The sequence below is a fragment of the Chlorocebus sabaeus genome, chromosome 18, assembly GCF_047675955.1.
Source record: "Chlorocebus sabaeus isolate Y175 chromosome 18, mChlSab1.0.hap1, whole genome shotgun sequence".
Taxonomy (NCBI): Eukaryota; Metazoa; Chordata; class Mammalia; order Primates; family Cercopithecidae; genus Chlorocebus; species Chlorocebus sabaeus.
This window is the reverse complement of record NC_132921.1, coordinates 61,113,296-61,127,219: the sequence shown is the minus strand read 5'-3', so window position 1 is coordinate 61,127,219 and position 13,924 is coordinate 61,113,296. Positions and strand designations below refer to the sequence as shown.

The window sequence follows — 13,924 nt, the reverse complement described above, 5'->3', positions numbered from 1 at the left end:
AACCATCAGATCCTGTGAGAACTCACTATCAAGAGAACAGCATGGAGGTAACCGCCCCCACAATTAAGTTACCTCCCACTGGGTTCCTCCCACGACATGTGGGAATTATGGGAACTACAGTTCAAGATGAGATTTGGGTGGGGACACAGCCAAATCATATCAATACAGTACTCTAAATTTTTGAATAATGGCTAGTTTTTTTTTTTTTTTTTTGAGATGTAGTCTTGCTCTGTTGCCTAGGCTGGAGTGCAGTGATGTGATCTCGGCTCACTGCAAGCTCCGCCTCCCAGGTTCACATCATTCTCCTGCCTCAGCCTCCCAAGTAGCTGGTACTACAGGCGCCCGCCACCATGCCCAGCTAATTTTTTGTATTTTTAGTAGAGATGGGGTTTCACTGTGTTAGCCAGGATGGTCTTGATTTCCTGACTTCGTGATCCACCTGCCTCGGCCTCCCAAAGTGTTGGGATTACAGACGTGAGCCAGCACGCCTGGCCAGAATAATGGCTAGTTTTAAAAAACAGGTGATTTCACACAAAAATCTGTTGATGGATTCATAAAACACCCTGCTCCCCTCCCCCCGCATACAGAAGACTATCAATACTGGGCTTACGTTTGTTCCTGGCAACAGTTTGTTGAAGCAGTGGAGCCCTTTAGACTGGATCCTTTAGACTGATGATGCTTTTGAGTCAACCAAAGTCCTTGCCATTCCCTGTTACCTTCCTAAGTTTGAGGTCAAGTGCCATTTGCCACTGTAGTGCTGTCTTTCTTAGGCTGTCATTTATATTACTCACCTGGAAGCTATAGAGAATTTGAGTTTGCCACCTCTACAATAGTGAAGAGTATAGTGATAGATACCCTGAATTGCTTAGACTAGGATCATATGTGGAGTCTATTACATTTGAACTTTCGTGGCCTTGGGCACATTACTTCTTTGAGACTGAGTTTCCTCATTTATAAAGTGGGTAATACAGTGATAACTTTCTCTTAAGGAGTGTAACACACTTTACTCCTATGCAAGTGCTTTTACATATTATATAATAAAAGCTCAGTAAAAGTTAGCTGTGATTATTATTACAACTACTACTGCCATCATCATCATCACCTGTGGAATATAAAAGGTATTCCTGTGTCATGCTGTTATGGAAGTAACCAGAACAATTAAGAATCCTTTTACTTTCAAAATAACATTTTTATAATTTTGTTTTAAAAAGTAAATTATTATTACCTATTTTTACATAAACTTGAAAATAAATAACTTTATTTTTAGGGTTCTGTTAGAGTCTCGTAGGAAATCTAAGAAGATTACAGCCAGAGGAATCTTTGCAGGTGCCAGAGTGGTGCGAGGAGTGGACTGGCAGTGGGAAGATCAAGATGGAGGAAATGGACGTAGGGGAAAGGTACAGTATTTTTCTTAATTCATCATGTATTCTACAGTATGTGTTCAGAAGCTTTTTATCACTACTGTAAATGAATTTCTTGGTCCATTGTTTTCTATGCCAATAAAAATTTTTAAAATCTTGATTTCTTTTTTCTCTGGAAGTAGAAAGATTGTTCTTGCTTTTTATAAGCATTGATGTTTCTTAGAGGGTCATTAGATAGGTTTTACCTTCCCACCTTCAGGTTTCATATTGTCATTTTGTTACCTAGCATGCTTTTCTGAATGCATTTGGACCAGTCTTCCCTAAGCAGTGTCTCATGTCCTCGACTTTCCTGCTATTCAGATTTCATTTGAATTGACTTGTTTTTATATTATCTTCCCTTAAAGGTCTTTTTCTGAGGGACAGTGGGCAATTACGCTGTTATCTAGCCCGCCTACCTCTGTTACCCTTTGTAGATAGTGTAGTGGGCTCAGAGTTTTAGCAGTAGGTCAAAGCAGAATATTCTGTGTGGTGAAATGAGAGACCTCAGCTGGTCTAGGTGGCAGGGAATGGGGGTGAAGAGGAGAGTGGGAATGTTATCATTACATAGTCCAAATAAGCCAAGTACACTTGAGACTGTGAGTCAGGTTCACTTGGGCAGTGTGTCCACAGTTGAATAAAAACGGTACAGTGGCAGTAGGGATAAGAGCCTTCAACTTGTTTGGCCCCCACGTGTTACACGGCTGCAATCTGGACGGGTCACTTTCCATACCTGGTGCCCAGCAATCATCCTGGAAGGTGCCTTTGAAGCCCTGTGATGAACAAAGATGCCTTTGCCTCTCTTCCTGACTGGATCTCATGTTTTCTGTATCCCATTTTATCATCTTACTTAGCTTACCATCTCTTTTGGTAGAACACACATTCTGGTAACTTGTTTTGAAAGAGTATGTGAGAAGTAAAATTTTAATACTTTTATTTTGAAAAATTGACTTTATAGTCTTCCCCATAGTTAATTATGTGGTCAGAGGGGGTTGGAAGTCATCTTTCCTCATCAGCTTTTGAAGGCATTTGCTGTTCGAAGCCACATAAATGGAACTTTCTGTTTTTTGCTGTATTGGCACTTTTTTGGGATAAAAGTAGGCATTCTTGAGGCTTTGAGTCATTCGTATTACATTTTTGGTTTGCTTTGATTTAACACATGTTGTGTTTTGAGAACAAAATGAGGGCCAGGCATGGTGGCTCATGTCTGTAATCCCAGCACTTGTGGGAGGCTGAGGCAGGTGGATCACTTGAGATCAGGAGTTTGAGACTAGCCTGGCCAACATGGTGAGACCCTGTCTCCACTGAAAGTACAAAAATTAGCCAGGCATGGTGGTACATGCCCGTAGTCCCAGCTACTAGGCAGGCTGAGGCAGGAGAATCGCTTGAACCTGGGAGGCAGAGGTAGCAATGAGCCAAGATTGTGCCACTGCACTCCAGCCTGGGTGACAGGGTAAGACTCTATCTCAAAACAAATGAAAAGAACAAAACGAAAGAGAAATGAAACCGTCTTGTACATGTGACTCCAAGTGAGAGAACTTCATAAAATAAATCTTTAGATTAACATTATTAAGCACATTTTTAAGACCAAATGTGACTTCTATTGTCTGACTTTTTTGTTTTGGCCTATGTATGTGAATGAAGAAAGAAGAAAGTTAACATCCCTTTTTCCCCTTCAGTGCTGGATGCTTTATCCCACTCCCCTGATGTAACCCATATTCATTGTATGTAGTGTATTCTTCCTTTTTGTTTTTTTAATGTATATTAGAGATGGAGTCTTGCTATGTTGCCCAGGCTAGTCTCAAACTCCTGGGTTCAAACGATTCTCCTGCCTCCACTTCCCAAAGTGCTGGGATTACAGGCATGAACCACTGTGCCCAGCCTGTTCTTAAAGTGTTTCTTAAGTCTTGCTATACATGTTAGTCTTCTAAAGCTGTTTTTTATACAAGTATGATTAAGTATACTAGATCATAATTTTTTTTGACTCTTTATTATGGAGTATTTCAGACATACACTTGAGTAGAAAGTATAGTATAATAAATTCCCGTGCACTCATACCCAACTTCAACAATTATTAACTTTAAAAAAATACCATTTATTTGTTGAAGAAACCAGATTCTATTTGGCCAATTGATTCTTTATAGTATTCTTTAACTTCTTTAACTTGTTCTTTTAATCTTTGTATTTCCTGTAAACTAGTTGTTAGAGCTAGAGGCTTGATTAGATTCAGGTTCAATTTTATTTTGGCAAACATACCTCGTATGTGATGCTGTATATTTTCTACTGTATCACATAAAGGGGCACATGAAGTCTGATTATCTTGCTATTAGTGATGTTAAGATTGATGAACAGGTGCAAATTTTGTCAGATGTATCCTTTACAGAGTTTCTTGGCAACATTCTACCTAATGGTTTTAGCAACTGTTCCTGGCATGTGAAATTACTATAGTTACTTTCTTATGCCTTCCACTTTGTTTCCCCCTCAGTAATAAATCAAGTCATATTAAAAATGAAGGAATTTCGTTTAATGATTTGGACCTTGACTAATGAACTTACTTCTATTTCAAGTAATTTGAAATTTAAAGTAAATTTGATTTAAACAAAATTTGTCTTTGTTTTTTAGGTAGTTAAATGCTTTTTACTCATCCTATGAAATACAGACTTAATATAGCATCACATTTTTGAAAACAAATGAAGTTAAATCTGAATATATTAGAATCAGAAGGAACTTTTTGCTACAGATTGCATGTTTTACCTTCGAGTGCTAGAAACTGTTACTTTGGAAGGTTATATAGCGGTTAGTAGAGCAGAAATCATAAAACAAATTAAGGTAAATGGTGGACTCTAACTTTAGGATGGTGGTTACCTCTAATGGGAGGCAGGAGTATGGGATTGATGAGATGGACATAGGGGACTTGAGAAGTATTGGTTATATTTTTTTTCTTAGGTTGGGTAATAATTACATGGGTGTTCCGTTTATTTTTTTCTTTAAAGTTTATATATGCTTTGGGAGGCCGAGACAGGTGGATCACGAGGCCATGATCACGAGACTAGCCTTGCCAACGTGGCGAAACCCCGTTTCTCCTTAAAAAAACATACAAAAATTAGCTGGGCGTGGTGGTGGGCACCTGTAATCCCAGCTACTTGGGAGGCTGAGGCAGGAGAATCACTTGAACCTCAGAGGTGGAGGTTGCAGTGAGCTGAGATCGTGCCATTGCACTCCAGCCTGGGTGACGAGCAAAAAAAAAAAAAACAAATTTACATATGCTATATTTTATAATGTGTAATGTATGTCAAAATTTAAAAGAATAAATGGACTAATTTACTAACAATTTAAAATACGTTTCAAGTGATTCATCAGATCTTAAACATAAAACCTTTTTATTTCCACAAATACATCATGAAATACCTGGCTTACAAAACTGTTTCTTTAGTACAGGATGAAAAAGAATGGTCATTATATATCTTATTTAAAGTAATAGTTTTTAAGTGTACACCTTAAAAGTTATACTTCAGCCTGTCATTCTAAGTAACTATGAAGGATGGCTGTGATTGTAAGTATCAAGATGGAGAAGAGTAATATGAATTGCATGTGTACAGCTTCCCACTCTTTGCTGTAGTCAGGTTTACTTGAGAAGGTCCAATTTAATACTGTTTGTCATTTTTGTGTACAGGTTGAACATTCCAGATAAAAAAATCTGAAACCCGAAATACTCCAAAATCTGAAACTTTTTGAGCACTGACATGATGTTCAAAGGAGATGCTCATTGGAGCATTTAGAATTTCAAATTTTTGGATTTGGGATGCTCTGAGTACAGTGCAGATATTTCAAAATCTGAAAAAATTTGAAATCTAAAACATTTCTTGTCCTAAGTATTTCAGATAAGTACACTCAACCTGCATGTGATTCTAGGCCTTAAAGCAATGGCAACCCCAGTATTTTTTTTTTTTTTTAATTTTAATCCAGTGAATTCAAGAATCAGACTAGTTGGGTGTGGGCCTTGGAGATAGTGTCTGAGTTTCCATGGTAGGCGTGCCATTTTAGGTGGCCTGCAACTGTGGAATACTGCTGGAGGAGCAAAAGCAACTCAAGACCTACTTAAACATTGCCACCAAGGCTCTTCAGGAGCTTTGTGCTTGTTAATTTTTAACTGACCAAAAAGGTTTATCTTGAATCATTTTGAGGATTTAAAATTTCATATTGAGTAATGGGCTTAAAAGAATATACTGTTTTGGCTGGCGTGGTGGCTCACACCTGTAATCCCAGCACTTTGGGAGGCCAAGGCGGGCAGATCACCTGAGGTCAGGAGTTCGAGACCAGCCTGGCTAACATGGTGAAACTCCATCTCTACTAATAAAGTACAAAAATTAGCCAGGCGTGGTGGCAGTCACCTGTAATCTCAGCTACTCAGGAGGCTGAGGCAGGAGAAGCTTGAACCCGAGAGGCAGAGGTTGCAGTGAGCTGAGATCACACCACTGCACTCCAGCCCGGGCGACAAGAGCGAGATTCCATCTCAAAAACAAACAAACAAAAAACAAAACTGTTCTTAAAGGAATCCCTTTAAGATTAAAAATATTTTAAATTTTGTATCAAATTCTATTTTCTGATAATCTATCACTGTAATCCCCAAGCCTCTTGATTTAACATTTCTACAGTGGTTTTAGAAATTACCTTATAATTCTGGAAAAATATGGCTCTAATGATAATTTAAATATATGTTAGGAGTGACATATTTGGCAAATAAGTATTTTTCATGATCCTGTTCCACAGGTTGCTAGATGAAATATTTTTAAGATTTACATGTAATAATTAAAAGAACTAAGCTCTTCCCTCCCCTTTAAAAAACTTCTTTTCTCAAAAAACGTCTGTTAGGTAACAGAAATCCAGGACTGGAGTGCATCAAGTCCACATAGTGCAGCATATGTCCTCTGGGATAATGGTGCTAAGAACCTTTACAGAGTTGGCTTTGAGGGCATGGTAAGTAGTGAAGAGCCATAGCAGGTGAAAGAAAATGTTGGATGGATGAATAGCTCTTACTGCTCTTTTATTATTTTTCCTTTGTCATCTCCCTTTGTCAGAACCTTTACGTTTTTACTATGTTTCTCTAAACTATGTAATAGTCAATATGATTTGCCTTTAGTTAATGTTTGGGTACCTTACTGTATATTGGTTGTGTAGAGCTGACCCATTTTCAGTGTAAGTCCACGGGGTTTATTTACGAAAATCTGTCAAAAAGATTGGAAATCATCTGTAAGACCACTCCTTGGCATGGATGGACCTGGAAGACAGTATTATAATGAGATTTTGTGATATATTTGTATTCTGTGCTCTGGTAGCTTATAAAAATATAAATTACAACAGATATTAAAATTATTTTTTAGGAGATTCCTCCCCACCCCTTGGTATTTTTTAAAGTATAGTGTTGATAATTGAAAATGATTGACTTAGAAACACCTTGAATTACTTAAGTGTTTAGAAAAATAATGGAGGTTTATTCAATGAGTTGTCCTGTGTTTTTGTATTTTTCATGGACCATTGTTCAAGCGCTGATCTTGGCTGGACGCTGTGGCTCATGCCTGTAATCCCAGCACTTTGGGAAGCCCAGGCAGGTGGATCAGTTGAAGTCAGGAGTTTGAGATCACACTGGTCAACATGGTGAAACACTGTCTTTACTGAAATACAAAAATTAGCTGGGTTTGATGCCATGTGCCTGTAATTCCAGCTGCTCGGGAGGCTGAGGCACGAGAATCGCCTGAACTGTGAGGGTAGGGGTGCAGAGCTTGCAGTGAGCCGAGATCACACCATTGTACTCCAGCCTAGGTGACGGAGTGAGACTGTATCTCAAAAAAAGTTGATCTTGCTATTCAGTTTATAGAGTGTAATAAATAAATGCCAAAATATTAATGCCTTTCACATCCTTTTCATCTTGAATACATTCCGTATTCAAAGAATTCTTTAAATTTCCTTTTTTAAAATCAACTGTCTGTGTTCTTGTTAGGAATGGAGACAGTATCCCAGTGTCCCCTTAATTTATTTCCATTTATTTATTTATTTTTTGAGACAGAGTCTCACTCTGTTGCCCAGGCTGGAGTGCAGTGACATGATCTTGGCTCACTGCAAGCTCTGCCTTCTGGGTTCACACCATTCTCCTGCCTCAGCCTCCTAAGTAGCTGGGACTACAGGCGCCCACCACCATGCCCTGCTAATTTTTTGCATTTTTAGTAGAGATGGGGTTTCACTGTGTTAGCCAGGATGGTCTCAATCTCCTGACCTCATGATCCGCCCCCCTCAGCCTCCCAAAGTGCTGAGATTACAGGTGTGAGCCACCAGGCTCGGCTTTATTTATTTACTTTTAGAGACAGGGTCTTGCTCTGTCACTCAGGCGGGAGTGTAGTGGTGCAATCATAGTTCACTGAAGTCTTGAACTCCTGGGCTCAAACAAGCCTCCCACCTCAGCCTCTGGAGTAGCTAGGACTGTAGGCGTGTGCCACCATGCCCAACTAATATTAAAAAAAATTTTAGTAGAAATAGGCTCTTGCTATATATATTGTCCACGCTGGTTTTGAACTCCTGAGTTCCAAGTGATCCCCCACCTTGGCTTTCCAAAATGCTGAGACTCTAGCATGAGCCACTACACCTGACCAATTAATTCCACTTATATATTAAAAGCCAGCCATGTGAATTTAAACAAATACTTTAGTTGCCAATTTTTATTATTGTATGTAGCAGTGGTTATCAGCTTTTCATTTTCTTCATGCCTCTGCCTGTTTTTAAATTGTCAGTTTTTTAGAATTCCAATTGATTATTAATTTTCTTCAAATGAAGCCTACGTGCTCAGGTAGTTAAATGAATGGTATTTATGTAGACTGATGGCCGAGTATGTGGTTGTGCCATTATTTATTTAATGAGATTTCTCTTGATGGGGACCTGAGTTGGATTTTGTTTCCCCTACTGCTTCAAGCAGTGTGTCAGTAAGCATCCTTGTGTATATGCCTTTGTACATTATGGGTATATTTCCTTAGGATAGATTCCTAGAAGTAAAATTGCTGGGGTAAAGTATTATATTAAAACAATTTGACAGCCGGGAGTGGTGGCCCACACCCGTAATCCCAGCACCATGGGAGGCTAAAACCAGTAGATCACTTGAGTCCAGGAGTTTGAGACCAACCTGGACAATGTGGCAAAACTGTGTCTCTACAAACAATAAAAAAATTAGCTGGGTATAGTGGTGTGTACCTATAGTCCCAGCTACTTGAGAGGCTGAGGTGGAATGATCACTTGAGCCCTGGGAGGTGGAGGCTGCAGTGAGCCGTGATCATGCCACTGCACCCCAGCCTGGGCAACAGAGAGAGACCCTGTCTCAAAAAAAAAAAAAATCCCAAAAAAACAGTTTGACTCCTATGTCTCTTTAGCCAGGATTCAGTGACAGTAAAAGATGCTATAAAAGAGTTGGGTCCTGTGTGTGTGTGTGTGGGCGTGTGTGTGCACATGCATGTGCATGTGTGCAGGTGCGCACGTGCATATGTATTAGAGGAGCTCCTTTCCTTGATATAGGGTAAGATGTTCTAATCATCTACTATATACACCTGTACTGTTAGGTAAATCCAAATCCAAATTTTCACAGTATACACAAGGTTCTTCCTCTAAGCCCACATTTTCTGTACTTTTAATTATACTGCAGCTACCTCCTCCATTCAGATACTTAGTAACTTGTTTTCTTGTAAAAGATAAGTGGGAAGGAACTTTAGTTAACCAGGTTATGGCGAGGTAAGGACTAAAGTTGATGTAAGGCCGGGCGCGGTGGCTCACACTTGTAATCCCAGCACTTGGGGAGGCAGAGGCGGGCAGGTCACTTGAGGTCAGGAGTTCGAGACCAACCTGGCCAACATGGTGAAATCTCGTCTCTACTGAAAATGAAAAAATTTAACTGGACGTGGTGGCACATGCCTGTAATTCCAGCTACTGGGGAGGCCAAGGCAGGAGAATTGCTTGAAACCAGGAGGTGGAGGTTGCAGTGAGCCGAGATTGTGCCACTGCACTCCAGCCTGGGTGACAGGGTGAGATTCCATCTAAAAAAAAAAAAAAACAATTGATGTCAGTAGGAAAATCAGCTGGACAAGGAATCAAAAGACTGTATTTGGTTTCGTTATTTTCTACTTTGTATTGGCTATTTAGTTTTGAATAATTTCCAGGTTTTGGTTTGTTTTTGGTAAAAGTGTCTTTAAAATGGAATGTGGTGGCTCATGCCAGTAATCCCAGCACTTGGGAGGCTGAGGTGGGTGGATTAGTTGAAGCCAGGAGTTTGAGACCAGCCTGGCCAACGTGGTGAAACCCTGTCTCTACTAAAAATGCAAAAATTAGCCAGACCCGGTGGTACATGCCTGTAATCCCCAGCTGCTCAGGTGACTGAGGCATGAGAATCGCTTGAACCCAGGAGGCGGAGGTTGCAGTGAGTCACTGTACTCCAGCCTGGGCAACAGATCAAGACTCTGTCACACACACACAAAAAAGAATGTGCTGTGCACATTTCCAGTAATAGATATTTGTTCTTTTTTAGCACGTGGTTTTCAAAATATTATAATTAATATTTATTAATTATAAGTATTTTGGTTTAATGTAATAAGATTCAGACATTTTATTTTGTTTATTTATTTTTTGAGACAGAGTCTCTTGCTCTGTTGCCCAGGCTGGAGTGCAGTGGTGTGACCTCAGCTCACTGCAACCTCTGCCTCCCGGGTTCAAGCGATTCTCCTGCCTCAGTCTCTTGAGCATCTGGGATTACAGGTGCCCAGCAGCACACACGGCTAATTTTTTTGTATTTTTAATAGAGAAGTGGTTTCACCACGTTGGCCAGGCTGGTTTTGAACTCCTGACCTCAAGTGATCCACCCGTCTCGGCCTCCCAAAGTCCTAGGATTACAGGCGTGAGCCACTGTGCCTGGCCAGATTCAGACATTTTAATTTTGAACTTTAAAAGAAGGCTAAAAGTAAATAAAATATGACCTATCTGAAGATCAGGTTTCTAGTTTTTACAAGTTTTTACAAGTACTTTTGAAAGCAGTATTTAGTGTGATTGTTGATCTAGACTATTCTTGACTTCTGTTTTGGGTATGTTCTGAATGAATATTTTGCCTATTTCAGATATTGAGCCATATTTGAAGTTTCATGGGTGATTTTTCTGGTTTCTTTTCTTCTTAGTCTGATCTGAAATGTGTCCAGGATGCCAAGGGAGGTTCTTTCTACAGAGATCACTGCCCTGTGCTAGGTGAGTGAGAAGATTAGAGAGTATTACTAAATAATGGGTCAGAGTTCGTGGAATCGGTAAAATGTTTAAATTGGACTTCAGAAAAGTTAATTACCACTAAAGTTACTTAGAGAAATTTTTTTTTGGCTTTACTTTGGTCTTAAAGTATTTTTCCTTTTATTATGGTTTATTTGGACTCAGTTGTCATGTCTTGAGAATTGATTGGCCATTTATGTCATAATATATTTGAAACTTTTATGTTTTAACTGTAAATTACATTGTTGAAAAATTTTGCATTAGATTAAAACAGTTGTATGTCATAGACTATTGAGAATAGGATTTGACACTTTTGTGCTTAAAAATTCCTTAGAATTTTTGTCAAATTGTCTTCCTAAGAACAGCTCCAAGGTTAAGATAATATGTATAATTTCATGTATCATTAAAATGAAAAAAAAAGGGAACAAGAAAACCAAAACTACCTTCCATTTTATAGATTTACTGTTGCCTGGATGAACTTTTACCACACTCTCATGATCTTTATTCTCTGGTTTTCTTTCTCATGTGAACTGGGTTTCTCCTTCAAATCATTTGACTTGCCTTTGTAGCAAAAAGTGCTGTTTTTTTGCAGTATACCTTAATTTTTTTTTAAAAAAGGAGAAGGCATAAAAAAATTTATGTGTTTTAATGAGCTCATCTATTTATCTTGCTTTCACAAAACAAGCTTTCTTGTTTTGTGTCTTGTTTTCATAAGAAAAATGCAAAATCAACATGCATATTTTGGATCTCAGCCCAGTGTTTCATGATCTTGAATTCATCTCAGAACTAGCTTTTGAAAATAATCTGGGGAATGGACTTTGACATATTTTAAAATGCTCTTTAGGTCAAGAATCACAGGAACCATTTGTTAAAATGAAATAGTACTAAGCACTTAAGGGAAAAAATAATTCCAGGCTTTCATTCATATTCTCTAGTTAGTTATTGTGGTTCTGATACAGTGGTAGTAAGTTATCCAGGCATAAAAGTGAGTATTTTCAACACCTGGAACTTTGTGTTCTGATGTAAGGTTGAATTGTCTTTTATAGACTCTACTCTTACTCAGTCTTTGTTATAAGTCATCATATTATTTCAGTGTTTGAGTCTGTTTGGCTTTCTTTTTTTTTTTTTTTTTAAAAAAAAAGCTTTCTAGTTCTAAAATTTTATACTTATAGTGAGTTCTCAAGACCTTTTAAAACTAGATGGTACCTGAAACTAAAATATCTACATGTGATTTAAAGATAACGCAGCTGCATGTTGTTGTGAGTTTTTTTCCCTCCTTTATTCAATTGCCTCTGAAATTCACCTGCCATTCTACAGGTGAGCAGAATGGCAACAGGAATCCTGGTGGATTGCAGATTGGTGACCTGGTAAATATAGATCTCGACCTAGAAATTGTACAGTCTTTGCAGCATGGTCATGGAGGATGGACTGATGGAATGTTTGAGACTTTAACTACAACTGGAACTGTTTGTGGCATCGATGAAGATCATGACATTGTAGTACAGTATCCAAGTGGCAATAGGTTGGTGATATCTATCAATTTTTGATGATGATAAATAAAGCTAATATAGAGAAAAGACTCTTAGAGAAAGCAAATAATGTGATACACCCAAATACTCATTAAAGCTAGCTTTTAGATGGTAAGTAAAAATCCAGAGTATATATTGGTAAGGTGGAGAGAAACAAATGGTAAGAATTACGTGTGTGTGTGTGTTTGTGTCTCTTGTGTGTTTATGTGAATTTATATGAGGATGTTTATGATACAGTGTTCTGTACACTATTTTTCCTTCAAGAGGAGAATACATTATATCACTATTAGGTCTAACTACAGCCTAAAAGTTCTGTGTTGGTAATGGGCTATATCAGTCTACCCTGAATGGGAAGGGTTTTACATTAAAACTCCTTTGGTGCATATCTCCAGGGTCATCTCTTATTTTTTCTTTTTATTGATACACAAGAGATGTACATATTTTGGGATACATGTGATGTTTTCATCCATGCATACAATGTGTAATGATCGAACAGGCAATTGGGACAACCATCAGTATTAACATCACCCCTTGTTATTGGGAACATTCCAATTCCTTTCCCCAGCTGTTCCGAACTATACAAGTTGTTAACTATAGTTGCCTAACTGTACTATCAAACATTAGATCTTTTTCCCTGTATCTAACTGTAGTCTTGTACGCATTTACCATCTCTCTCATCCCCACCTTTCTCCTACTGTTTCCAGCCTCTGGTAACCACCAATCAACTTTCTATCTCCATCAGATCCACGCTTTATATCTCCTCATATGAGTGAGAACGTGGTATTTGTCTTTGTCTGTCTTATTTCACTTAACATAATGACCTCCAGTTCCATTCATGTTGCTGCAGATGACAGGATTTCATTCTTTTTATAGCTGAGTAATATTTCATTGGGTATATGTACTACTGTTCTATTCTATTCTATTCTATTCTATTCTATTCTATTCTATTCTATTCTATTCTATTCTATGCTATCCTATTCTCTATTTAGAGAAGGGGTCTCATTGTATTGCCCATGCAAGTCCTGAACTCCTGGTCTCAAGTGATCTTTCTCCCTTGGGCTCCAAAAGTGTTGGGATTACAGGAATGAGCCACCATACCTGGCCCACATTTTCTTTATCTTTTCAGTCTATTTGTGAACACTTAGGTTGATTTCATGTCTTGGCTGTTGTGGATAGTGCTGCAGTAAACATAGGAGTACAAATCTCCCTTTGACATACTGATATTCTTTCTTCTGGGTATATATACCCAACAGTGGGATTACTGGATCATGTGGTAGTTCTGTTTTTAGTTTTTTGAGGAACCTCCATACTGTTTTTCATAGTGGCTGTACTAATTTACAGTCCCACCAACAGTCTACGTGTGTTCCCCTTTTTGTGTGTTCTTGCCAGCATCTGAAAAGCCATTTTCTTTTTTTCTCTTTTTAAAAATTTAAATTAAAAACTTTTTTTGTAGTAGAGACAGGGTCTTGCCATATTGCCCAGGCTGGCGCTGAACCCCTGGCCTCAAGTGATCCTCCCACCTTGACCTCCCAAAGTGCTGGGGGCTTGAGCCACCTCGCCTGGCTGATAAAAGCAACAGTAGTTTGAGAGGACTGATATTTGTTCTTATTTAAATGTTTAGTAGAATCTAGCATTGAAACCATCAGGCCCTAGGGCTTTTCTCTGATGGGAGACATTTTTATTACTTCTTTGATCTTGTTACTCATTATTGGTCTGTTC

The 13,924-nt window shown here is 38.6% G+C and overlaps 1 protein-coding gene across 1 annotated transcript in view; it reads left to right on the top strand.

The window, feature by feature from the left end:
- The window catches only part of MIB1 (MIB E3 ubiquitin protein ligase 1), a 132,722-nt gene that overhangs the window by 25,392 nt on the left and 93,406 nt on the right, over window positions 1-13,924 (top strand). The window contains exons 3-6 of the mRNA XM_007974474.3: window positions 1,268-1,397; window positions 6,270-6,374; window positions 10,595-10,661; window positions 11,994-12,198. Of these exons, the coding sequence (XP_007972665.1) occupies window positions 1,268-1,397; window positions 6,270-6,374; window positions 10,595-10,661; window positions 11,994-12,198 (507 nt within the window). The remainder of the gene's footprint in view (window positions 1-1,267; window positions 1,398-6,269; window positions 6,375-10,594; window positions 10,662-11,993; window positions 12,199-13,924) is intronic.